At 44.4% G+C, this 27230-nt stretch overlaps 1 protein-coding gene across 7 annotated transcripts in view; it reads right to left on the minus strand.

The window, feature by feature from the left end:
• Positions 1–27230, minus strand: part of LMNTD1 (lamin tail domain containing 1) — a 196627-nt gene that overhangs the window by 11627 nt on the left and 157770 nt on the right. For 3 of the 7 annotated variants that reach the window (XR_014555834.1, XM_083701550.1, XM_083701545.1), the window contains one exon: positions 4044–4240. The exons of 1 other annotated variant lie outside the window; for it this stretch is intronic. Coding sequence is in view for 3 of the 6 variants with exons in the window: in XM_083701550.1 (XP_083557676.1) it covers positions 4106–4240 (135 nt within the window). In the remaining 3 variants the exon portion in view is untranslated. Of the gene's footprint in view, positions 1–4043; positions 4241–10879; positions 10982–19433; positions 19597–27230 lie in introns of those variants that run through there. 3 more of the 7 variants (XR_014555833.1, XM_083701547.1, XM_083701548.1) reach the window with 3 other exon arrangements.

Here is a 27230-nt window from a genome sequence, read left to right on the forward strand (position 1 = left end):
ATTTTTAAGGGAGCAATTCGAGAATGAGTGATTTTTTTGCATTTCTTATGGTTCATGGGGCCTCATATACATTATATAAATATATATTGTGACATACATATTTTTAAAAATCAGAATGTACATAGCGGTCAGCTGGTGACAATGGAGAGGTCATCTAAACAGAATATACACTGGGCACATTCAGAGGAAGTAGCACCCGGGGGGGGGGAAATAAGGATTTTAGCGGTGCTTAGATGGGGCATGGCTAAAAAAAGGTTGGGAACCACTGGTCTAAGGTATAAATTTTATTAGCCAATGGAAGTGACTTCTATATTGGGGGAGGAAAGAGAAATCCATTCACAATTAGTAACCTTTTAAAAACTGCTAGACCTTTAGCAGGAGTGGTAGCTGTACCCTCTTGTTGTTGGGGAGGTAGACCTGGGGTTGTCAATGCCCAGGACAGCAGATGCATATACCATACTTGGAAAGGGTGATGGACCGCTTTTCCTTATACAGTGGTACCTCAGGTTACAGACGCTTCAGGTTACAGACTCCGCTAACCCAGAAATAGTGCTTCAGGTTAAGAACTTTGCTTCAGGATGAGAACAGAAATTGTGCTCCGGCGGCGCGGCAGCAGCAGGAGGCTCCATTAGCTAAAGTGGTGCTTCAGGTTAAGAACAGTTTCAGGTTAAGTACGGACCTCCGGAACGAATTAAGTACCTGAGGTACCACCTTAAACAGAATCATCACTCCATTCCTAATTCTGTAAACTGTGAAGGGCCAGACCCTGTAGAGCGTGATGCTGCTACAACTGCCTCTGCTCTGAAAGCAGAGATGCTACGCAACTCACCTGCTGGGGAGGTGGCCTGCCATGCCTTTGTAGGAATCTAAGGTGTTCATAGAACGATAGAGTTGGAAGGAGCCATAGTTTCATCTAGTGCAACCCCTTGCAATACGGGTTGCCAGCATGGGGCAAGAGTCTCATGCTCTACCAATTTAGCTGTCCCCGGTGGGATTCTAAGGATTTGGAAAAGCGGAACCCAAAGAATCTTGGTCTGTAATTGGGTTGTTTTCCTTAGTGGTTGGGGCAGGGCAATTCACATTCCCTGAAGTCTTACTTGTGGGAATCTGCAGATAATTGCCTAATAATGCAGCGTTAATTTCAACAATTATTGCTGGTGTTAACTGGAAGCCTCTAACAGAGAAGGAAGTGGGTTCTGATGAGATCATACCCAACCAGTGAATGGATTCCAACTAATGCAATTTGATCCTCTCAGGTGATCCATTTTATACTATTGCCAATATGTTCCAAACCTATGCCTTGCTCAGTAGCCAGCATAGTTACATTTGAATGGTTCACTAAAAGCTGCTTACGTGTAATGTTCAATATCTACATTAAAAAAAAAATCTATCACATGACTATTTCCGCTTGGAAACAGGATATGGCCCCCATGCTGTTCCCAAGGTATGCCCCTGAATAGAATCCTAGATTGCTGCAGGTTGTTTGAAATGTGTACTATGTAGGGAGGGCAGTCACACACTCAAGTTTGCAACCAAAGGTTACCTCAGCGGCATAGCTAGCCGCTTGGACACCTGCAAGATGGGGCGAGGTGCCCAGGGGGCAGAGCAGGGCGCGCCAGAATCCCGGTGCCTGAGCCGCGTTCTGCTCTGGCACCCCGTAGGCCTGTGTTGCTTTTTTGAGCAGTGCGGAGCCTGCAAGGGTCCCCCCGCTGCCTCCCGCTCAGCTGTAGGGTGGCAGCCTGAGGGGAGGCGGCAGGCAGATGTCAGCTCCATGGTGCCCTTTCGGGCAGCACGGAGCCTGCAGGCGCCCGAACCACCATGTCACTCCTGAGAGTGCCGCCCCCTGCGGTGTGGTGCCTAGTGGCCCCCACCCCCCTAGCTATGCCTCTGGGTTACCTTCCTCCTGCTCCAAAGAAAGCCTTCATGGTGCCACCATGGCACTGGGTTGGTGACCCCAGCTCAAGAACACCAATATCTCTGGCCATTATCCTGTGTTCCTTCTGCTATCATCTTCTCTGCTGCCTCTTAGTAGAAATTCAGGATGGGGGGAGCAACTGGTATGCATGTTGAAATGCTGAGTTAATTTGTTTGTGAGGAGGGGATTCTGTGCCTCCGTCCCACAATGACCAGCTTTCCCCCTGTTCTGTCCTCATGATAAGGCAAAATTGTGGCTTTCTTCAATAGTACAAACAGAAATTGTTTTTGAATTCTGGCAGGTTTTGGAATGTTGTGACAAATTTTGGGTGTGTGTGAGAGAGGGGTGTATTTCCTTATTTTGCAAAGTCCTATTCTGTGATTTCCTTTGTTCCTACTTTTTTCTTGCTAGTGCACTGGTCCATGCCCTAATATTGCATCTGCACAAGAACACTGAACTAGCATACCACCTGTAGTTTAGTTTTGTTTATTTTTGATTGCCTCAAATATTATTTGTGTGAGGTGTCCCCTCCCCCCCATTGGCCTTGCTAATGGTGGGTTTTCTCTGCCAGTGAGGGACACTAGTAAGCTGGTCATAGTCCCACCCAGAGGTGTTTCATGGGTCCTAAGCCTTTCCTGTATTTGGTTTACTGAAAGTAATTGATAGGTATTAAAAAAGGCAAAATCGTTGGGAGACAAAAATTGTATCAGATGAGCGCTGATTAAAAACAGACTTTTAATTATGATACCTTTTATACTGTATGTATAACATGAAACTCTAAAATGACAAAGACTTTAAAATAATTTTAATTGATTTTTATGAAATGGCATCAAGTCAACAACGTGAAGGGTGAGAGGACATGGAAGAAGTTGAGAGCAGAATAAGCAAATATACTTTCTAGGGCTGAGTCACACCTGCTCTTTATGTAAACAGAGAGATCAAGAATGCATCTAGTGTCTCAGAAACCACATAATCTTCCAAACAACTGGATAATACTTGTTTTGAATATACACTATACCTGCTTTCTTCAGGCTGATGCCTTGCAGGGGTTTTGGACTACAATTCCCATCATCCCCGATTATTGGCCATGCTGGTTGGGCCTAATGGGAGCTGGAGTCCCACAGAACAACTGGAGGGAACTGCAGTGGGAAAAGGTTAGCTAAACTACCCTGAATTAATTTTGACTTTTATTAGAGACAATATTGTATCTTCAAATTATTGTTGAAGGAATCTGAGCTGTTTTCCTTATCATGGTGAATAATTTTTATGTACATATAATATAGCTGTCTTTTATTGTGATGCACTATTGTTTTGTTCTACTGGTACTGCAGGTTCTGTAGTCGTCGTCCCCCCCCCCCCCATGATCTATTCAAGAGGGAGGGAAGGTGAGAGAGAGTGGCTCCAGCACATGATAGGGATTACAAACAGGCCCACACAAATTGTGAGTCACCAGTTCAAAAACAGCCCACCAGCTCTGTGTGGAGCCTGCAAGGAGCTCAGTAAACCACCTGCTTTTTGGGTGGGTGTCTCAGAACCTGGCAAGCTGCACCACACAAACTGGTGGGAGTTGGGGCATCCGGCAACATTTCCCATTTGGTGCCTGTACATCTACCATTGCTGTCATACAGAATTTATATATGCTTTACTGATTTAAATTGTGAGGGATTGGCTTTGAAATTCAAAATTTTCACAAAGATGGATTGGCATCCCTTTCCCTGCAATAGAGCTTGCGCTATTATGGCTCTCAAGGATCAGGGCTGCAAACATTCACACTGCTAGGCTGTTTGATACTATTAACTTCAGTGGAGTTTAAACAGCAAAGCTGAGTACAGAATTGCAAGTCAGGTTACCCATGCAGTTTGCTACAGTTGAAAACGAATTGTAATTTATGGTTGTAACCTTAAACCAAAAGTATTGCTAGGGCCCCACAGTGGTCAATAGGATGCCTATGTGTTCTGACTTCTAGGTTTATATATTGTCTTACATGTGACTGAAAGATCTACAGTTATGAGGAGCTAGCAAAGCTAACTTTCGGATACATAGAGGTCTACAGAGAAATCAAGCATATAGTCTACCGTGGTCCTGAATATCCAAGCTGCCTTATTCCCAGAGCAATGAATCACAAAACCATTTTTGCTGCACAATATTTTGAAAATAACCCAGTTCTATTCATTGATCCTTTGTGAGATGCTACAGGAAGTTAATGGGAGTAAGAGGTGTCTGGGCCAGGAGCCTGAAGTTGCAAGATGAATGAGCAAAATACTTCTGTAAAGCAGAGCCGGTGGGTGCAGCTGAACCTATATAAATCACTCCACCTAAATTAGGCTGTGAAGAAAAAAGAAGAAAAAAGAAAAACCCCACAAGATGGTAAGTATTACAGACAGAATAAGCAAAAAGGACTGTAATTCAGCTGCTAGAATTCAACAGTTAGCTTAATTGAACTTAATTCTTCCTTAGTAAACTGACAACCTAGACGTGTTGGGATGGGCAAGAGATTGGCTTGTTTCCTATGGTATACAATATGTTCTCTCTTCCTGTGCCCCTTAGAATTAATTTGGATTGTGGTGTTCAAACCGATGCACACTTGTTGGTTGGGAACTGAGATAAGTGGCATGCAATGATCTCAACTCAGTCATTGTTACAAACAGGTTCACACACAAATATCACAGGCTTCTTAGGCTGAGGTTTCCCAACTGGTGTGTGCACAAACACCACTCCTCCTGAAAAGGTAGTGATGGGCTTGTGGAAGTCAAATGCTTTGTAAGATTCAAAACAGCACCCCAAACAAGTGCTTCAACTTTTTGTTCCTGGTATGTAAAATATCACTTGCCACCTCCTTGTTAGGAACAGGCTTTGCAAGGAAATCAAATCATATGCAAGGAATTGAAAGGGTGCACTCAAAGAACACTGAGTAGAGGTTAAAGCAGAGCTTTCCAAACTGTGTGTCAGACGTGTTGGTGTGTCGGCCGCAGTGTGCAGGTGTGTCACTCGAATGCTCCCTGCGCTCATCCTGGGGCTGGAAAGGGGGTAGTTGAGCCTCCTGCTTGCTAGTAAAACTGAATTGCTGTGTCGCGAAACGATGCATGTCTAAAAAGTGTGTCACCAACATGAAAAGTTTGGAAAGCTCTGGGTTAAGCCTTAACTATGGTGACTTCAGGTCTTTTTTTGGCAAGGAGGCTTATCTCTGTGCCAACACAGATGACTCTTACTACAGATGTTACATGCTGTCCCATAGAGCCAAAAAAAGTCTACTCTTATGTGCATAGCTCTTTCCATTCATTTCTACAGTCTCACCTTCATGTTCTGTTCAAGACAGTAAACAAAATGGGAAGTACACAAATTGGGAACCTGTGGCCCTCCATACATTTGGTGGACTACATCATCCCTGACTGTGGGCCATGTTGGCTGGGGCTGATGGGAAATGGAGTTCAACACCATCTGGAAGGCCACATGTTCCCCATCACTGAGACGGAACATGATGCTAGGGAATGAGAGCACGCAGGAATTGTCTTTCTAGTTGAAACAGACAAACATCCAGACATTAGTATTATTCACTCTTCTGAATTCTTGAAAATGTTTCCAAGGCTATATATGAAAATTTGTCCTGGGCAACCCTGATCCTCTGCATGTTTACTCAGTCCTAGGAAATTAACGGAGCTTTACTCCCACCTTAAGGATGCATGCAAATGTAGTGTAGTGCTGAAGATGTCTCTGTGATATGGTCTTTCTGAGAATGGAACTAAAGCTATTTTTATCCAAGACTTTCACATAAAGAGTGGCTAGCCTCGTTGGAGTGCCCTAAATTTCCACAGCTACTTCTATTGTTCTATGTTTAAAAGTGGGTGAAGGTCTAAGTAACAGCAAGAAACTCAAAGTTTTAATAAAGAGAAATATATATTTATACTTGATGTAAAATATGTCTGCTAATATGGGAGATGGATTCCAGGTTGTGCCTCAGAAGTGCAGGCCATCAGTGGCAGAGGGATATTTCTAAGTTTGTTTGGCAGGGCAAAAAGCCCCGAATAAAGTTTAAGATACTAACTGATGCGAAAGAAAGAGGGGGATTTGCCCTGCCAGACTTGAGGTTATATTATGAAGCTGCAGCCTTCTGCTGGTTGAAAGATTGGATTTTACTGGAAAACACTGATGTCCTAGATCTGGAAGGGTTTGACAATGCTTTTGGGTGGCATGCATATTTGTGGTATGACAAGGTTAAAGTGCACAAATTGTTTAAAAACCACATTGTAAGGAGAGCAATTTTAATGGTCTGGACAAAATATAAAGACTTATTGGAGAGTAAGACTCCGAGGTGGCTCTCACCGGTGGAGGCCAAGGCACGTAAGAGACCTAATATGGAAGCCAATTGGCCTAAATATGGGGAAATTATTGAAAAGATTGGAGACAATTGGAGGTTGCAGAGCTTGGAAAAACTAAAAAACAAGGTGCGAGATTGGTTGCATTATGCACAAATCCAAGAGGTCTTTAAAGTAGATAAGAAGGTTGGATTCCAGGTGGAAAAATCGAAACTAGAGACAGAATTGTTAGAACCAAAAAGTAAACTACTTTCGAGAATGTATAACCTGCTGCTTAAATGGAATACTCAGGATGAGACAGTCAAATCCGCCATGATAAAGTGGGCGCAGGATTTGGGGCATAACATTATGTTTGAAGACTGGGAAAGGTTATGGAACACCGGAATGAAATTTACGGCATGTAGTGCCTTGAAGGAAAACATTATGAAAATGATATACCGGTGGTACATGACCCCAGTCAAGCTTGCTAAGATATATCACCTGTCTGATAATAAATGCTGGAAATGTAAAGAGGCGGAAGGGACATTCTTTCACCTCTGGTGGACCTGCCCGAAAGTGAAGGCCTTCTGGGAAATGATTCATAATGAACTAAAAAAGGTACTGAGATTTACCTTACCTAAGAAACCAGAGGCCTTCCTTCTGGGCATGGTGGACCGGAGAGTGTTTAAGAAGGACAGAACTTTTTTTATGTATGCTACTACAGCAGCAAGGATTCTGATTGCAAAATATTGGAAGACACAAGATTTACCCACACTGGAGGAATGGCACACGCAGTTGATGGACTATATGGAACTGGCCGAAATGACTGGCAGAATCCGAGATTTGGGAGAAGAAACATTCGAGGAGGATTGGAGAAAATTTAAAGACTATTTGGAAAAATATTATAAGTTGTATGAATGTTAAAAAACGCATTTTTTCTAGCTTCAGTAATGTTAAATTAAAGAAATGGAAATTAAGGTACAAGGAGTCAGAGATAGAATAATGAAACAACTTTATTGTGTTAAAATGAAAATGTACATGATTTGGGTTATAATACATTTGAAATTGGGTAACATGATAAAAAGGAAGATACAATAAGTATTGAAATAAGTTAACAAATTGCAGACGTTATGTATCACAGAGAATGCAGGGTTGGGAGGACGTGGGGAAGTCCAACAGATTTGGAAAAAAGAGTAAGAAAAATTTGTAACCTTTCTTTTTTACTTTTATAATACGTTCTTTATTCTTTTTTCTGTATTTTATAAAACCAATAAAAATATTATATAAAAAAAAGAAGTGCAGGCCATCAGAACAGAATTAGAAGAAAAAGATTTCACTATATTTCGAATGAGTTTAAACTAAATCGTTGCAACAGAGCAGGAAGGCATGACATTAACTAGCACTGACTTTATTTTACTATGACCTTTGCCAAGCAATTTTCTCTGCCCTAATTTTAAACTAACCAACTCAGATGTGTTTCTAGATCTTAATTAAATATTGCAATCATTTGAGATGTTCTGATGAAGGGTGGAAATTATTATTAAGCTTTTTCTCCACTCCTTCCTAAATGCATAGTTAGCAAAAGGGATCTTTCTTCTTCTAAAGCACCGACCGCCAGATGTGTTACCACTTGGCGTTCAACCAGGCCGTTATGACCTTCTATTGATCTGGAACACTTTTAGAAAGAGAAAGAGAGAGAGAAATGAAATGAAATGGGGAACAAGCCAATGTTTACAAAAGTCCATGGGATTATTTCAGTGGGGTTTTGGATGCCATTCATATTGCGCTCTGCTGTTTTCCAATTATAATAGTAGTGCTGCTATTATGATGGGTGCAAGGTGTGTTGAGGGAGGGTCTTGGTCCATTTTATGGAGGATAGAGAAGTTTATTCCTGGCATCACAGTATGTGTGCATGTGCATACCTGAGTCCTTGCAATGCATCTCAAGATTGCTCTGTTTAGCCGTACAAGGGTAATAAGAACAATCTTGAAATACTGTTTTTCTAAGACAGCCTTGGCCAGATTTGTGTCCTCTAGATGTTTTGGACTACAACTCCCATCAGCCAACATGGGAGTTATAGTCCCAAACATCTGGAAGGTGCCAAGGTGGCAAGAGCTGCTCTAAGAGTCTTTTTCCTCCCCTTTTTAAAAAGTTTTTTTTCATGTTACAGACAACAAAACAACACATATACCAACAACTGATGATACAGCAATCAGGATTATTTAAAACAGTAATTTTCAAGCTGTGTCCTAGGGAACCTTACATTTATTCAGACGTTTTCCCAGTGCGATGATTTGCAGTGGCAGAGAAGCTTCCACGAAAGGCATCTTCCAATTTCCCCTAACATGCCTTAGGGCGCATTCTCAGTTTCCTAAACTCTCATGAAGGCTGAGGCACACCTAGCCAGCACCCAAGTAGATGAGCTAAAATCTTTGGGGTTCCATAGCAGAAATGCAAGTTCATGTGAAAAGGCTTCCCCTGGGCCCCATCTGCTCTATACATTTAGATCAGTATTATACTACTTTATATCATCAAGGTTTCTCCCAAGGAATCCTGGGGACTGTGGTTTGTTAAGGGAGCTGAGAATTGCAAGGGGACACCCCTTTCCCTCATAGAGCTACAATCTTCAGAGTTCCCTGGGAAGAGGGATTGACTTAAGCCACTTTGCTAATTGTAGCTCTGTGAGGGGAACAAATGACAGTTCACATGACTCCTTGGGAGAAGCAATGACTGTTTAAAGTTGTATGATAACAACTTTAAATGTAGAGCACAGATGGGGCCTGAATGCAGAGTCTTCAAAGCACTGACCTAAGATGCACGGATATTATAAAAAGTCTATCTTCTAGTTCTGCATTCATCAGTATTTTCAGGCCATGATCATCTACCCTTACTTCCAACTTGCAAGACTGAGCCACATTTATTTTTTATTGTTGACAGCAGTCTCTCTCTCTCTCTCTCTCTCTCTCTCTCCACCCACACACTCCATGTTCTCTTAAAAGAGAACCTTAAATAAGAAATTGTGATGATGATTTTGATGTGACCTACACTGGGACAACGAAGGGACGCGGGTGGTGCTGTGGGTAAAACCTCAGCGCCTAGGGCTTGCCGATTGCATGGTCAGCGGTTCGAAACCCCGCGGCGGTGTGCACTCCCGTTGTTTGGTCCCAGCTCCTGCCCACCTAGCAGTTCGAAAGCACCCTTAAGTGCAAGTAGATAAATAGGTACCGCTTTATAGCGGGAAGGTAAACGACGTTTCCGTGTGCTGCTCTGGTGCCGGTTCGCCAGAGCAGCTTCGTCACGCTAACCACGTGACCCGGATGTGTCTGCGGACAGCGCTGGCTCCCGACCTCTAGAGTGAGATGAGCGCACAACCCTAGAGTCGGTCACGACTGGCCCGTACGGGCAGGGGTACCTTTACCTTTACCTTACACTGGACAACATGACTCACCAGATAAAACCTAATCTAGCTGAGACTCTGTGTAATTGATTTAACGATGGCTATTCAGATGTGACCTATCCACTAATTAACCAGTGATTAGGCTTATCATAGCTGAGCTTTTTTCTCAACATCAGTGAATACTATATACTGAACAGGCTACCTTGGGAATTTCTGACACATGATTGTACTTTACAGATGGCAGGATATTACATGGTAATTAAAGTCATCATGTGAAAAACATGTCCATGCATGTTTTTCTGCCAAAGTTCTTCCCTAAGTGCCTTCATTAACCCAAGTGTGCTGTGTAATAACAAAGAAGAAGCTGTTTTCAGTGGTAGCACCCTAGTTATGAACCACTCTCAATGACGCCTCGATTTTTAGGTGCCAGAATACGTTATTTCTATTTTGGGGGGCATACAATATTTTAAATAAACACATTGTGAGGATCCTGAAAGAGCACCCCATGCCCACATTGTCACAGTTGTGCAACACACCTGTTAACCTGAATATATAACTAACTGGATGCTTTGGATGTTCCTTACATACCTGTGTTGTGATGTTGTGTTGTGTTATGTTATAGAAGTATATGAGATAGCACATGAGTTCCAGGCATCAGAAGCACCACTTACTCAAAATCCAGCCGTAACTAATAGTAAGTGAAACCATTTTTCTTTCCAAGTGGCCTTGCCATGACTTTTACCAGCCATCTAACCACAGTGGATTTCACCTGCTTGCTGTGATATTTAAATTTATTGGAGTCTGGTTTCTTCACACCACTTGTGGGTTTTTTCCACATTCTGAGAAGCTAAGCCAAAACCCTCTTCTGCAAGGTTGTATCACCTCATTGCCTTTTCCATTTTACAAATGATTAAGTCCTTGCAGCAAAAAAATAAAGAAGTCATACAGATCTCAATGGTCTCCTAGTTGTTCTAAACATACTAGGTCATGTGGCTATCAAGATGATGGAGAAAAGATGGATGTCTGCTCTGGAACTGGAAATCTAAATACAGCTTGTAGTAAAAAAATAAAAAATAAATAAAAATTGTCCAGTAGCACCTTGTAAACCAACTAAGTTTGTTCTGGTATAAGCTTTGGTGTGCATACCTGAAGAAGTGTGCGTGCACATGAAAGCTTATACCAGAACAAACATAGCTGGTCTATAAGGCACTACTGGACAATTATTTATTTATTTTATTTTTATTTCAGCTGCGTCAGACCAACACGGCAACCTACCTGAATCTAGAAGCTTGGTAGTAAGTTTCCTTTGTGAGTCATTATGACTGCATTGTGTGATGAGGTCAAGATGCTAGAAGAAGTGATAACACCCAGGCACACCTGCAAATGAAGCCAGCTGTGGGCCTTTTTGCTTTTTTGACAAATTAGGGAAAACCATGTGCATTCATTATTTGCTGACATCAACAACTTGGATGTGTGAATGAAGCATCACATGTCTAACGCCTTCCACAAACATTCCTTGTTATCTGATGTTGCTTCGAAGGCAATGCTTTTCAATCAATTCATTTGTCAGTTATATACTGAACAACCAAGAAACGTGAAGTCACGTGATGTACATGTAGGAGCCCTTGGGAAAAACCTCAGCCAATGTACAGCTGAGGACCTTTCTGGATTCCTTTCTTTAATATATATGTAGTGATGCTATGATTCAGGGTTTGAATCGGCTGCTCTAATTGTGACATTAACAGCAACTTGGTGTGAAGATCCTAGCAAGGATTATTCATTCTATAGGCCTTGGCTGCACTGACTTCTTTAAATAATCTGATTTTAGAAAAGTGCCTCAAATCAAGTAAGAAAGAATGAATGGTGAATCATCAATATAAGTTGGGAGGACTTCAATTATAGTCAGTCATTTTTCCTGCTCAGCTACTGTATGCAGCCAGGTTCTAAAGATTCACAACTGTTGAAGGATTGATCTAGGCCTGTAACAACAGCAGGAGGCAGGAATGAGGTGGTAAAATCCGGGAGTCCGGAGGTGGTAAAATGGAGTGTGTCATCAAACTGTAGGTGTGGTAGACCAATTTTGAATGTGTCAGGGAACTGCCATCGGAGGGACAGGTGGTGGAGAGGCTCCAGGAGAATAGGAGAGACTCTACAGCAGAAGAAGGAACCAGTAGGGGGAGAGCAGGAGTTCCAGCGGAAAGGGAATCGGGGGAGAGGCTCTGGGATACTTCTAGTGAGAACAGTGAGGAGGTAACAAGACCCCCTTTAGCAACCCCCACCCCTCGCCGGAAGCTGTCACGCAGAGAGTCCAGGAGGCGCATGTCCGTCAAACAACTTTTATGTTGGAGTAAGTTCCGTAGACGCCCACTGTCGGATTCTACCAGCGACTGACGGAGTCATGCTTTGGGGGGCTCCGTTAGTGCCTAGGTTTGGGTGACCAGCCAAACCCCAGAGGGATCAAGCTTTTACGCACAAGCAGCTCATTATCCCATCACAGCAATCCGACAGTCTTTGAAAGCAGCTTGTGCAAGCAGAGGGCATCATGAGCGAACCAGCCGGAACCGGAGGAGCTGGAGCTGGAGCAGGTCCAAGCCTGGAAGAAAGGTACAGGGCGTTGGAGGTCCAGCTCGCGCTGCAAACGGCGAGGCTTGAGGAGAGGAGGGCTCAAGATGCGGATAAGGGGAAAACCACCCCACTTGCCAGAAGGGTGCCTGGATTGGTGCAGAAATTTGGGGGGGATCCCAGGAACTATCAAGCCTTTAGGACAGAGATGCAATATGCTCTCAATCTACTGTTTGATGACTTCCCCGATGAGAACTCTAGAGTGGCGTACGTGATTGGCCATCTAGAGGGAGGGGCGAGGGACTGGATTAGGCCCCTGATGGCAGCCAATAATGAAATCTTAAAGGACACAATGAAATTTTTTCGCGCCATGGACTTGATGTTTTCCAGCGAGATTGAGCAAGGGGTGGTGCGCAGGCAGTTAATGGCGTGTAAACAGGGGAGCCTATCTGTACGTGAGTACTGGACTGAGTTCACCATGCTGATTCATAGACTGGGGTGGGACCTTGCGAGTGAACCTATTCAAATGCTGTTTGAAGAAGGGCTCTCTCCGTCAGTGAAAGATGAACTTTCCCGGGCGCCTAGGGCGGAGTCTATGGACCATCTCACTAAATCTGTGCTGTCCATAGGAGCGCGCCAGGAAGCCAGAGCTTTGGAAAAGCGGGAAGGAAAGGGGGAACGTTGGAAGGACTTCCGCATTCCGGAGATTCCGGAGCAACCTTTCCCGCCAGCAGAGCCGATGGAACTTGGAACAGCGCGCGCGCGCAGTTTCAAACACCAGTGAGGGGCGGAAGAAGGAGGGAAAGAGCGCCAAGAGATGTTATCTCTGCCAACAGCCAGGTCATTTTGCCAGAGTCTGTCCGAAAAGGAAGGAATAGCAAGGGATGGCGGGAACTGTTGGGGGAAAGGAGGAAGAAGAAATCAAGGAGCAAGTAAAAGCCAACGCCTGATTGCCAACATCAGGGCACAGCAGCCAGGCCAGGGAGTAGTGAATGTGCCCACGCCGGAACCTCCAAGACCAGCGCTTGTGATAGAGGTGTTGCTGGAACTGGCAAACGGACACCCACTAAAGATAAAAGCGCTATTGGATTCAGGTAGTTCCTGTAATTTCATGAGTAAGGAGTTTGCAGCTGAACACCAGATACAGACTATCCCATTAAGTAAGCCTTTGCAGGTTACCACGATTGATGGGAGGGAACTGTTGGGAGGAGAAGTGAGCCAACAGACTGTACCAATGATAATGAGGGTGGCAAGACACACAGAACTGATAGCGTTTAACGTAGCCACCTTGGGAGGAGCTCCTATTATTTTGGGGATGAGCTGGCTGGCACTACATGATCCGCTAGTAGGCTGGCATCAGAGGGTGGTTTCCTTTGGATCAGCACATTGCCTAGAACACTGCAAGGAGGGAGAGGGTCAGGCAGGCGCCAGGGCCACTCTAGCAGGGATGGAAGTGATGGACAAGGGGAAGGTGCCACCACAATACGCTGACTTGATTGACGTCTTTAGCGAAAAGTAAGCAGATAAACTGCCCCCGCACAGACCCTTTGACTGTCAAATTAACTTACTCCCAGGAGCACAATTGCCAGTGGGCAAGCTGTATGCAATGTCAGACAGTGAGATGCAGGAGTTAAGGGAGTTCATTGACAAGAACCTCAAGCGAGGTTTCATCAGAGAGTCACGAGCGGTGGGGGGCAGCCCAGTGTTCTTTGTGGACAAAAAACACACGGGTAAACCCAGGCTTGTGTGTGATTTCAGGGGCCTAAATGCAGTGTCAGAACCAGTGACGTTCCCTATGCCTAGAATTGATGACATTCTGACACGTGTGAGAAAAGGGAAAATTTTTACCAAGCTGGACCTTAGAGGGGCATATAACTTGATACGTGTGAGAAAGGGGGATGAGTGGAAAACCACTATGTTCACCCCCTTGGGGGCCTTTGAGTACCTCGTTATGCCCTTCGGTCTACAGGCGGGCTCGGCCTGTTTTCAATCGTTCATGAATCACGTCCTGGGGCCATTGCTCTACAAGAACTGCGTAGCGTTCTTAGATGACGTCCTGGAATACTCAGAGAATGAGGAGCAGCATGTGCGAGATGTAAGAGAAGTACTGAGCAAACTGCGAGAAAATCGGCTGTGGGTGAAACTGGAGAAGTGTCAGTTTCATACCAGGGAGGTGGAATTCCTGGGGTACCGGTTGTCTGACAAGGGATTGGCCATGCATCCCAGCAAGGTTCAAGCGGTACTGGAATGGAAAACACCAAAGACCAAGAAGGACGTGCAAAGATTCCTGGGCTTCGGAAACTTCTATAGGAAGTTCATCAAAAACTTTGCCCATTTAACAGCGCCCATCACGGATTGTCTTAGCAGCAAGAAAAAATTTGTTTGGACGGAAGAAGCGCAGCGGGCGTTCGAACACTTAAAGCAGGCGTTTGCGTCGGAAGAGCAACTTTTGCACGTAGATCTACAACAACCAATGAGGGTGGAGACTGACGCGTCAGACCGAGCGGTGGGGGCCGTGCTTCTCCAGCCGGGAAAAGATACGTCCGAATGGAGACCGTGTGCGTTCTTCTCGCGGAAGTTGAACAAATCCGAGAGGAACTACACAGTATACGACCGAGAACTGCTCGCCATTCATGAAGCATTCCGGAGATGGCGCCACTTGCTGATTGGGGCGCAGCACAAGGTTCAAGTCCAAACTGACCACAAAAATCTGGAATACTGGACAACAGCACGAGTGCTGAACCAGAGACAAGTGAGATGGGCCCAGGAGTTCTCCAAATTCCACTTTGAGATTCGTTACGTGCCAGGCTCCGAGAACGTGAGGGCGGACGCTCTCTCCAGGAAACCTGAGTACTTAGAGGGGGAGGGAGCGCCTGAGGCAAGGCATGTAATCCCTGAAGACCGCTGGGTGTGTGGGGCGGCATTGGTGGGGCAGAGGGAACTGATAGAGGGTACTGAGAACGATGAATACGCCCAAGAGAAATTCAGAGAACTCAGGAGGACAGAGGAGAACACAGGGGGGTTTGAAGAAAAGAACGGGGTGTTGTATTACAAAGGGGCACTGTACATACCAGATGGGGAACTGAGGGGCAGAGTACTCAAGCAGTTGCATGACAGCCCCACAGCGGGGCATTTTGGACAGCACAAAACCATGTGGTTGGTTACCAGAGAGTTTTGGTGGCCCAAGGTGAGGGAGGATGTACGGGAATATGTCAGGGGTTGCGACAGGTGCCAGCGAGCGAAAGGGGAGAGGGTGGCGCCAGCGGGGCTATTACAACCCTTACCCACACCAGAAAGGCCATGGGAGGCAGTATCCATAGATTTTATGACGGACCTGCCAAAATCCAAGGGCAAAACAGCTGTCATGGTGGTGGTAGATCTATTAACCAAGATGTGTCATTTTATAGCCTGTTCCCATGCGGTCACCGCGGAGGAAACCGCCAAGTTATTTGTAGAGTATATTTTCAGGTTGCATGGCGCCCCCTTGAGGGTGGTCAGTGACAGAGGGAAACAGTTTACTTCCAGGTTCTGGAGGAAACTTATGAGCTTACTGCACGTGGAACTCAATTTCTCAACTGCCCGGCACCCAGAAACAAATGGGCAAGCGGAAAGGGCAAACGGGATTTTACAACAATACCTGAGGTGTTATGTAAAAGACAGAGAAAATGATTGGGTAGATAAGTTACCTCTGGCAGAATTTGCCTACAACAACGCGGAGAACGTGTCCACAGGGATGAGTCCTTTTCTGGCAAATTATGGGTGTCATCCCCGGGCATTTCCAGGAGAAGGAGGGGAGAGGTGGAGCGTGCCAGCGGCGGAACACTTTTTTGAAGAGATGGAAGCGATCCACCGTCAGCTTCAACTTAACTTAGAGAAAGCCAAGGAAGAATATAAGAAACAAGCAGACAGAAATAGGAGGGAAGGTGAAACTATAAGGGTGGGAAACCGGGTGTGGCTATCCACCCAAGGACTACCGTTCAAGGGAGGCAGTAAGAAATTGAGACCCAAAAGATTGGGACCCTTTGAGGTCATACATCAGGTCAACCCAGTAACATTCAAACTCAGACTGCCCAGTCACATGAAATTGCACCCAGTATTTCACAGGTCATTACTGTCGCCGTACCGAGAGGGACGTGAGTGGGGGGAGCGTGAGAGAGAGGTCACCCAAACGCCCGTGATAGAAGAGAGAGAACGCGACATGAACGTGGCAGGAATCATTGATTCCAGGTGGAAGGGGAATCAGGTGGAATATCTGGTAGAATGGGAGGGGGAAGTTGAGTCGGAAAACACTTGGGTACCAGCAGAGTTAGTCAAGGACGAGGTTTTAATACAAACATTTCATCAGCGTTTCCCAAAAAAACCGCAACCCGTGGCACGATTTAGAAGGGAACACTTTGGGACCACCAATGAGGAAGGGGAGTTTGAAGGGTTCCCAGAGTCAGGGGTGGGTGAGGAAGCCGACTCCGACGAAGAAGAGGAAGACGAGGAGAGAGACGGTACGCCGTGGTTAGAAGTGTTTGAATCCTCGGACGACGAGGAGAGTTCCTTCCGGGGCTTCCCGCCCTCACCGCCAGTGGGAGAGGAGGCGGGGGGGGTGAAGGGGGCCCTGGGGGGGAGGTGGATGTCACTTCTAGTGAGAACAGTGAGGAGGTAACAAGACCCCCTTTAGCAACCCCCACCCGTCGCCGGAAGCTGTCACGCAGAGAGTCCAGGAGGCGCATGTCCGTCAAACAACTTTTATGTTGGAGTAAGTTCCGTAGACGCCCACTGTCGGATTCTACCAGCGACTGACGGAGTCATGCTTTGGGGGGCTCCGTTAGTGCCTAGGTTTGGGTGACCAGCCAAACCCCAGAGGGATCAAGCTTTTACGCACAAGCAGCTCATTATCCCATCACAGAATGCTTCCCTATCTGAAAAGATCTGAAAAGAAAAATAGAACTAAGCTAAGCTGGAACAAAAAGCAGGGGCGGTTGTGGGGGTGGGGACACCCCTCATTTCCTGTCCCCTGTTCACCAACCCAAAGGCATGGGTCAGATGTAAACGATAATAGTAAAGTTCATACAAGCACTGCAGGGGACAGGGACTGAGTTGCTAGTATCAATCTGAAGGAAAACAACCATATATTATGGAATGTGGTAGATGCCATTTGTCCTGTAGTCTTTTTCTGTATGTGTGAGGATTTCGTTTAAATGGGAAGAGCATGATTTCCCTCATAGGCAATTCAGTATGAACTCTGAATTAGTACGGTCCATCCACCCTACCACCACAGAATTCTAAAGTGTCATTCTGTGGCATCTAATGAACCAGAACTAAGAACCACTTTGGACTTTGTGTGGTCCACACCTGTGTTATAGTCTCTAGAGATGTTCACATGAACACCCATCTCTCCTGTACTGGTGGAGTGAAGGAACTCATGGGGGAAGGTGGGTCAGGAGTTGAAGAACCACAGATAGCTCTGAGTGAAGAACAGGTTCCAACAAAGATGAAAAGCAAGCCAAGCCTTTTTAAGCCTCTGCCCCCAGAGGCCATCTTTCGCCTAATGTGTTCCTTGAAGGAATGACACATCCCTCCTCTTTCTGTCTCTCTTGTTCTATGACAAGAGCCCTTTATTCTTCAGATGACCCTTCCATCATGTGTTGAACAAGTCATCCAGGAAACATGTGAAGTGTGATGGGCAGATCTTCTTCGTTTCCTAAGCAGTGGGGAGGTGGGAAATGAGCAGAAGCCTTGTGCCTGGCTCCGTGTTTGTGGAATGCGTTGGCTTGGTGCCAGGCAAAAACATCCTTTTTCAAATAGGCCTTTGGCTGATTGACATCTAAGGACTCAGCTGCATTGGTAGAGAGAATGTGATTTATATGCATTGTAGGTGTGATATACATTGTGCCACCAGACGGCGATGGGGAATACTGTTTTTCTCTACCTATTTTCCCTGTTTAAGTTTACAACACTTTCAACTGAAACACTACTTTGATGTGTCTAGATCCAGCCTAAATGTGTTGTAGGAGGGGGGTAATGGTTTGTTTTTATTCTTGTTTTTCTTATGTATTATTATCTTGTATTTTATCTTGCCTATACAAATTTAAATAAATAATAAGCAGTGACCCACAGTCAAAACACAGATGAAAAACCCAACAGTCCTACTTAGGTGTTATTCACTCACTCCCATCTACATAAGAACAGGAATAAGGGTCCCTGAGTGGCTCTGCTGCCAACATTGTGTGCTCCTTCTTGGACATCCACCTGTACAGCATGAACATCTGTACGGATGGGGAGGCCTTTGTACCTATGATCGTATGTGCAAAGACTTCCTAGGATCTGAAACCTAAGCAATCAGGGTTTCAGATCCTGGGGAAGCTTATGCACATATGTGCACAGGAAGCCTTGTCCATCAGACAGGTGCACTGTGCTTGGGTCAGATCTCTTGGGGACCTCTGTGTAGGCTGCCTGAAAAAGAGTAGCTTGCCCCATTGATTCATCCTGGTGTGTGGAAGGGTGCTACCAGATATTTCTCACGGTGATTGACTTGGGTGTAGAAACCCTTCATCGGCAGCCCTTGGGGTGGGAGAATAAGTGTGACAGCTGCAACCCTCTGCTTTATGAGACCCTGTGCTGATAACAGCCATAGTGGGCTTGGTGTGAATGCTGCTACCTAGGAGCACTCAATCTCTGAGAACTGGCTGCAAGGCACACACTGATAATAATTTAAATCTCAGTACCTTTATCCTGGGATATAACTTTGCTGCAGCCCAACATTCTTGTTTAAAAACAGATCAGTGGGAACAGATCAGCAGCAACTTTACAAGTTCAATGCACATGATATATTGCTTATAGTGGCAATCAGGCATGTATACAGCAATGCTCAACATTTTGTCCTGTTTTTCTTTGACAATGTGGGGGGGTTGCCATAGTGCTCAAGATTTGTTTTACTTTGAAAGAGTGACCAAAGAGGTGGGAGAGGAGGGGGCTTGGGGAAAACAAGGGGCTCAGTGATATCATACGCCCAACGGTCTCCAGAAACCTGGAGCCAGCCCTGTTTACCACTAAGTGGTATATAAATACAGGAAGTAAAGATTTAAAAATTAATTCATGTGATGAACCCCTCCAGGTGCCACATTTGGTAGGTAGGCTGTTTCAAGTTTCTTCTCTGTATCCACTGGACCTTATGAAAAAGTCTGAAGATGGAATGGAGTGTCACTACTGCAATCAAATATTGCTGTTAATCTTATCCCTGAAGTAGCATACCAAGAAACAATCATAGTAGTCTGACCTTACTGTTAATATCACCACGCTGCAAATGGCGGAGGCCGTGGTGTTGGGGGGTAGAAAGACAGATTCTGAACTGAATGTAAGATCTGTAAGCCGAGTCTGTGCTGATCACGCAGTGGGAGGAAGGACCCTGGTACAAGGATTCGTAAGACTCCTGGCCTTGCCTGTGATATAAATATATATAACACCATTAGCAGGAAGGAGGCACTGAGCTGCTGGAACCAGGAGTTCCAAGTGTCCCATATCTGGATGAGAGCACAGCACCACACTTTTGCAAAACAAGAGTGTTTCTGGAAGCAGGGGCCTCAGTGCGCCCGAGCCATGCGTTTCTCCTGGGAGAGACACGGTGGCTTGGCTGCCGCAGGCGCTGCGCTGCCTCAAATTGCCGGTCACTTAATTTGACTCTGCAGCCCACACAATCAAGATCCGTCTGAATCAGTTCTTAATACTGACAGCATTCTTTCCTGACACTCAAAGCATTTCACACACTCAGTGTCAGCAGAGCATGCAGCACTCTTGCAAAATGGGGCAGTTCTTAACCAGTCTTCTGCACCAGCTCCTTTCTGTCTTCCCTCTAGTTCAATCCTAGACAGACAGGTCTCAGTTCTCTCTAGTTTTGTTCCCATTAGTAGTTTTGTTCCTAGTAGACCAAAAGTGATAGATGTTCATGCAAATTTGTAACTGCTCATTTACTATCAGCTCCATTATACAGTGGTACCTCGGACGCTTCAGGTTACAGACTCCGCTAACCCAGAAATAGTACCTTGGGTTAAGAACTTTGCTTCAGGATGAGAACAGAAATTGTGTGGCAGTGTCACAGCAGCAGCGGGAGGCCCCATTACCTAAAGGGGTACCCCAGGTTAAGAACAGTTTCAGGTTAAGAACGGACCTCCGGAACGAATTAAGTTCTTAACCCAGGATACCACTGTAAAGGGCTACTATAACAGAAGAAATTTCTTGAGGCGTTAGGTAAGTTGCATACTGATTTCATCATTTGTGATGCACAGAGAGTGCTTTCTGTCTCTCAGGATGTTTATTAAGCCCATAGATGTGATTTGAGGCCTAGATGCCAGATCAAGGCTTGCTTTGCATTGGCTTTTGGTTACCTCTGATGCTGGTGATAAGTATTTCTCTTCTTTTCAACATATTGAATTTCAAGGCTTTATGCCTCACAATGGATGTGCTGCTCCAAGGGACTCTTCACCATACAGATTGTAAAATGCTGATAGGCCCAAATGAAGGCATGGATATTGAGGCAAAGAGGGAGCAGCATGTTAGTGTACCTGCAGGGCCAGACCACCCATGAAGCAAGGTGAGGCGACTGTCTTAGGCAGCAGGATCCACAGGGGCAGCAGATCCCAATGCTTAGAAATGTGTATTTCAAGAGGAAACGTGTTTGAAAATAGCTACAGTGGTACCTCTGGATACGAACGCTTCTGGTTGCGGAAGTAGTTGCTCCTGGGTGCAAACTTTGCCCCGGGATGTGAGCGGAAATCACACGTTAGAGGGGAGTGCGCAGCGGGAAGCATGCTTTCGCTAATGGCACCTCTTGTTAAGAACAGTTTCAGGATAAGAACAGACCTCTGGAATGAATTAAATTCATATCTGGAGGTACCACTGTATATACAAATTCTGCTATTCTCAGTGGAGAATGTTATATGTTTCTTATAACATATGTTTGAATGTTGAATGTGTTAGTGTATGTCTAAATATAATGGATAAAACAAGCACCATTACCTGTACTGCTGCATAAGTGTTTAATGGTTATTGTATTTGTTTAAAAACTAATAAAATTTTGTTACACACACACACACACAACTTCTGCGGTGGATATTTACTAAATTATAATGAGGCATATCCTTAATAGTTGGGCAAGTGACTTAACTATGAAAGTGGTGTCCTATGGATCACTGCCTTGCCGTGGTGAAGGGGCTTGAATAACTCAGAGAAGCTATGAACTATGCCGAGCAGGGCACCCAAGATGGACAGGTCATAGTGGAGAGTTTTGACCAAACGTGATCCACCTGGAGGAGGAACCGGCAAGGCACTCCAGTATCCCTGCCAAGAAAACTCCATGGACAAAGACAACAGGCATATAAAGTTATGACGCTGGAAGATGAGCCCCTCAGATCGGAAGAAGTCCAACATGCTACTGAGGAAGAGTGGAGGACAAGTATAAGTAGATTCAGAGCTTTTGAAGCGGCTGGGCCAAAGCCGAAAGGTTGCTCAGTTGCGGATATGCCTGGAAGCAAAAGGAAAGTCCAATGCTGTAAAGAAAAATATTGCATAGGAACCTGGAATGTAAGAACCATGAACCTGGGTAAGTTGGATGTGGTCAAAAATGAGATGGCAAGAATAAATATTGACATCCTGGGCATCAGTGAACTAAAATGGACGGGAATGGGTGAATTCAGTTCGGATGACTATCATATCTACTACTGTGGGCAAGAAACCCATAAAAGAAATGGAGTGGCCCTCATAGTCAACAAAAGAGTGGCGAAAGCTGTACAGTGGTGCCCCGCAAGACGAACGCCTCGCAAGACAAAAAACCCGCTAGACGAAAGGGTTTTCCGTTTTGGAGGCGCTTCGCAAAACGAATTTCCCTATGGGCTTGCTTCGCAAGAAGAAAGCCCATAGGGAAATCTCCGGGGACCTCTTTTAAATGCTAGAGGTGGGGAGCAAAGCCTTCCCTCCCTCCGGCCTTCAGAAGAGGTCCAGGAAGGCCGGCGGGGGCCGAAAGGCTTTGCTCCCCACCGCCAGCATTTTAAAAGCAGTCCGGGATAGCAGGGAAGCGCTTCCCGCTATCCCAGATGGCTTTTGAAGGCAGGCGGGGGGGGGAGCAAAGACTTTTGCCCCCCGCCCGCCTTCAGAAGAGGTGCGTTTCTCCGCTCTCCCGGGAAGGCAGGCGGGGGGGAAGCAAAGAGTTTCGCCCCCCGTCGGCCTTCAGAAGAGGTCGGGGGACAGACTGTCCCCGGACCTGGTCTGAAGGCGGTTTCCATAGGAACGCATTAATTGATTTTTAATGCATTCCTATGGGAAACCGTGCTTCGCAAGACGAAAAACTCGCAAGACGAAAAGACTTGCGGAACGAATTAATTTCGTCTTGCGAGGCACCACTGTACTGGGATGCAATCTCAAAAATGATAGAATAATCTTGATACGAATCCAAGACAGACCTTTTAACATCACAGTAATCCAAGTTTATGCACCAACTACTGGTGCTGAAGAAACTGAAATTGACCAATTCTATGAAGATTTACAAGACCTTATAGAAGTGACACCAAAGAAGGATGTTCTTCTCATTATAGGGGATTGGAATGCTAAAGTAGGGAATCAAGAGATAAAAGGAACAACTGGCAAGTTTGGCCTTGGAGTTCAGAACGAAGCAGGGCAAAGGCTAATAGAGTTCTGTCAAGATAACAAGCTGGTCATCACAAACACATTTTTCCAACAACACAAGAGACGACTCTACACATGGACATCACCAGATGGGCAACATCGAAATCAGATTGATTATATTCTCTGTAGCCAAAGATGGAGAAGCTCTATACAGTCAGCAAAAACAAGACCTGGAGCTGACTGTGGCTCAGATCATCAGCTTCTTATAGCAAAATTCAAGCTTAAACTGAAGAAAGTAGGAAAAACCACTGGGCTGGTAAGATACCATCTAAACCAAATCCCTTATGAATACACAGTGGAAGTGAGGAACAGGTTTAAGGATTTAGATTTGGTGGACAGAGTGCCTGAAGAACTATGGATGGAGGCTCGTAACATTATACAGGAGGCAGCAACGAAAACCATCCCAATGAAAAGGAAATGCAAGAAAGCAAAGTGGCTGTCCAACAAGGCTTTACAAATAGCGGGGGAGAGAAGGCAAGCAAAATATGAGGGAGATAGTGAAAGATACAGGAAATTGAATGCAGATTTCCAAAGAATAGCAAGGAGAGAAAAGAAGGCCTTCTTAAACGAGCAATGCAAAGAAATAGAGGAAAACAACAGAATGAGAAGAACCAGAGATCTGTTCAAAAAAATCGGAAATATGAAAGGAACATTTCGTACAAAGATTACCATAATAAAGGTCAAAAGTGGTAAGGACCTAATAGAAGCAGAAGACATCGAGAAGAGGTGGCAAGAATACACAGAGGAATTATACCAGAAAGATATGGATGTCTCGTACACCCCAGGTAGTGTGGTTGCTGACCTTGAGCCAGACATCCTGGAGAGTGAAGTCAAATGGTCCTTAGAAAGCACTGCAAATAACAACAAGGCCAGTGGAAGTGATGGTATTCCAGCTGAACTATTTAAAATTTTAAAAGATGATGCTGTTAAGGTGCTACACTCAATATGCCAGTAAGTTTGGAAAACTCAGCAGTGGCCAGAGGATTGGAGAAGATCAGTCTACATCCCAATCCCAAAGAAGGGCAGTGCCAAAGAATGCTCCAACTACCACACAATTGCACTCATTTCACACGCTAGCAAGGTTATGCTTAAAATTCTACAAGGAAGGCTCAAGCAGTATGTGGACCGAGAACTCCCAGAAGTGCAAGCTGGATTTAGAAGAGGCAGAGGAACCAGAGACCAAATTGCAAACATGCGCTGGATTATGGAGAAAGCTAGAGAGTTCCAGAAAGACATCTACTTCTGCTTCATTGACTATGCAAAAGCCTTTGACTGTGTCGACCACAGCAAACTATGGCAAGTTCTTAAAGAAATGGGAGTGCCAGATCACCTCATCTGTCTCCTGAGAAATCTCTATGTGGGACAAGAAGCTACATTAGAACTGGATATGGAATAACTGATTGGTTCAAAATTGGGAAAGGAGTACGAGAAGGCTGTATATTGTCTCCTTGCTTATTTAACTTATATGCAGAATTCATCATGCGAAAAGCTGGGCTGGATGAATCCGAAGCCGGAATTAAGATTGCTGGAAGAAATATCAACAACCTCAGATATGCAGATGACACAACCTTGATGGCAGAAAGTGAGGAGGAATTAAAGAACCTTTTATTGAGGGTGAAAGAGGAGAGCGCAAACTATGGTCTGAAGCTCAACATAAAAAAAAAGAAGATCATGGCCACTGGGCCCATCACCTCCTGGCAAATAGAAGGGGAAGAAATGGAGGCAGTAAGAGATTTTACTTTCTTGGGCTCCATGATCACTGCAGATGGTGACAGTAGTCACGAAATTAAAAGACGCATGCTTCTTGGGAGAAAAGCAATGACAAACCTAGACAGCATCTTAAAAAGTAGAGACATCACCTTGCCAACAAAGGTCCGTATAGTAAAAGCTATGGTTTCCCAGTAGTGATGTATGGAGGTGAGAGCTGGACCATAAAGAAGGCTGATCGCCGAAGAATTGATGCTTTTGAATTATGGTGCTGGAGGAGACTCTTGAGAGTCCTATGGACTGCAAGAAGATCAAATGTATCCATTCTGAAGGAAATCAGCCCTGAGTGCTCACTGGAAGGACAGATCGTGAAGCTGAGGCTCCAATACTTTGGAAAAGACCCTGATGTTGGGAAAGATGGAGGGCACAATGAGAAGGGGACGACAGAGGACGAGATGGTGGGACAGTGTTCTTGAAGCTACCAGCATGAGTTTGATCAAACTGCGGGAGGCAGTGGAGGACAGAAGTGCCTGGCGTGCTCTGGTCCATGGGGTCACAAAGAGTCGGACACGACTAAACGACTAAACAACAACAACAAATAGATTTTCCATTACTGAGAAGGTTCCTATACAGAGTTGCACGATTTTCTTTATAACCATTTACAGTGGTACCCTGAACTTAATCCATTCTGGAAGTCCGTTCGACTCCCGAAACCATTCAAAAACCAAGGTGTGGCTTCTGATTGGCTGCAGGAGCTCCCTGCACTCAAGTGGAAGCCGTGTTGGACGTTCAGCTTCCGAAAAACGTTTGCAAACTGGAACATTTACTTCCAGGCGTTCGGGAGCCGATTTGTTCGACAACTAAGCTGTTCGAGAACCAAGGTATATGAATTTCCTTTTTTTTAAAAATACTTTATTTAGAATTCAACAATAACAAAGGAAAAAACCACAGTAGTTGCTACATCAAATCATTACAATTAACCAATTTTAACAATATATAAATAATAATAAAGAAATTATACAACATCACTTTTAACTTACTGAGGTTTTCATATTACACTTTTATCACTTTATCTTTTTCCTAACATATCAAAAGGAGAAAGACCAAGAAAGGAGACACAAAAAGAAAAAGAGAAGAGGAAGAAGAAGGGAAGGGGGCGAGGAGAAAAAAGGAAGAAGAAAACAAAGCAAAACAAACACATTTGGCTTCCGATTAGACTCATTGTATTATTACTGCTACAATTTTTTCACACACAGTTCCAAGTTATTGTACTTCTTTGTTCTCATCAGATATCAAAAAACATTATATTTGTTATTTTACAAGGATCATTCTATTTCTGCCAGGAGATATTTGTTATTGTAATGCTTTTCTAAATACTGTTTAAAGATTTTCCATTCTTTCTGTACTTTCTGTTTTGGATACCCTCTAATTCTCCCTGTCATCATGGCCATCTGTAGATATTCTATCATTTGGACCTGCCACTCATTTATCGTAGGTGTTTTGTCACTTTTCCAGTTTCTTGCAATTAAGATCCTGGCTGCTACGGTTGTATACATAAAAAGTGGTATCTTTTCTATTTTGATTTCTGGTGTCATTATTTCCAGGAGGAAGGTTTCAGGTTTTTTCTTAAATGAAAACTTATATAGTTTTTAAAAATTCATTGTAGATGTTATCCCAAAATTCTTTAATGGCTGTGCATTCTCACCACATTTGCATATATGACCCTATACCAGCTTTACACCTCCAGCAAGTCGGTGATTTTTATATATCTTTGTGAGTTTTGCTGGGGTGTGGTGCCATCTGTATAACATTTTCATAATATTTTCTCTCAGATTATAGCACGCCGTAAATTTGATATCCTCCCTCCACAATTTCTCCCACTGATCCATATAGATGTTATATCCTAGGTCTTGTGCCCATTTAACCATTGAACCTTTCACCAATTCTTCTTTCACCTCCCACTCTAGTAGGAGGTTATACATTCTTGAGATGTATTTTCCTTTATACTGTATTAATTCTTTTTCAAATCTGGACATTTCCTTTGCAAGACTCTCCTTTTTATCAAGTTCAATCTTTCATTTATCTGAAAACACTGTAGCCAGTCTGTCAGGTGACTTCTAATTTCTTCAAATTCTTTTAATTTGATGTTATCGTTAGTCTCTTCTATTAAAACTCTATATGTGGCCCAGTCTCCTTGCATATTTTTCTTTTTAACAGCCAGGGCTTCTGTTGGTGAGGTCCATAAGGGAATTTTTGGTTCTAATATTCCTTTATATTTTATCCAAATCTTGTATAACAATTTCCTTATAATGTGATTTAAAAATCCCCCATGAGCCCTCACTTTTTCATAAATTAAATACGCGTGCCACCCATATCGGTTGTCAAAACCCTCTAGGTCTAACACGTCTGTATCTCTTAGTATAATCCAATCTTTTATCCATACTAGTCCAGCTGCTGTGTGATACATTTCTAATTCTGGTAGGGCAAAACCTCCCCTCTCCCTTTGATCTATAAGTATTTGGTGTTTGATTCTTGGTTTTATTCCATTCCATACAAATCTCGCCATATCTTTCCTCCAACTTTTAAAGCATTTCATTCCTCCCAATATTGGAATGGTTTAGAATAGGAAAATCATTTTTGGTAGAATGTTCATTTTGACTACTGAAATCCTACCCCATAGGGAGAGGTGAAG

This window comes from Podarcis gaigeae (assembly GCF_964106915.1).
Source record: "Podarcis gaigeae genome assembly, chromosome: 10".
In the NCBI taxonomy this organism is placed as follows: domain Eukaryota; kingdom Metazoa; phylum Chordata; class Lepidosauria; order Squamata; family Lacertidae; genus Podarcis; species Podarcis gaigeae.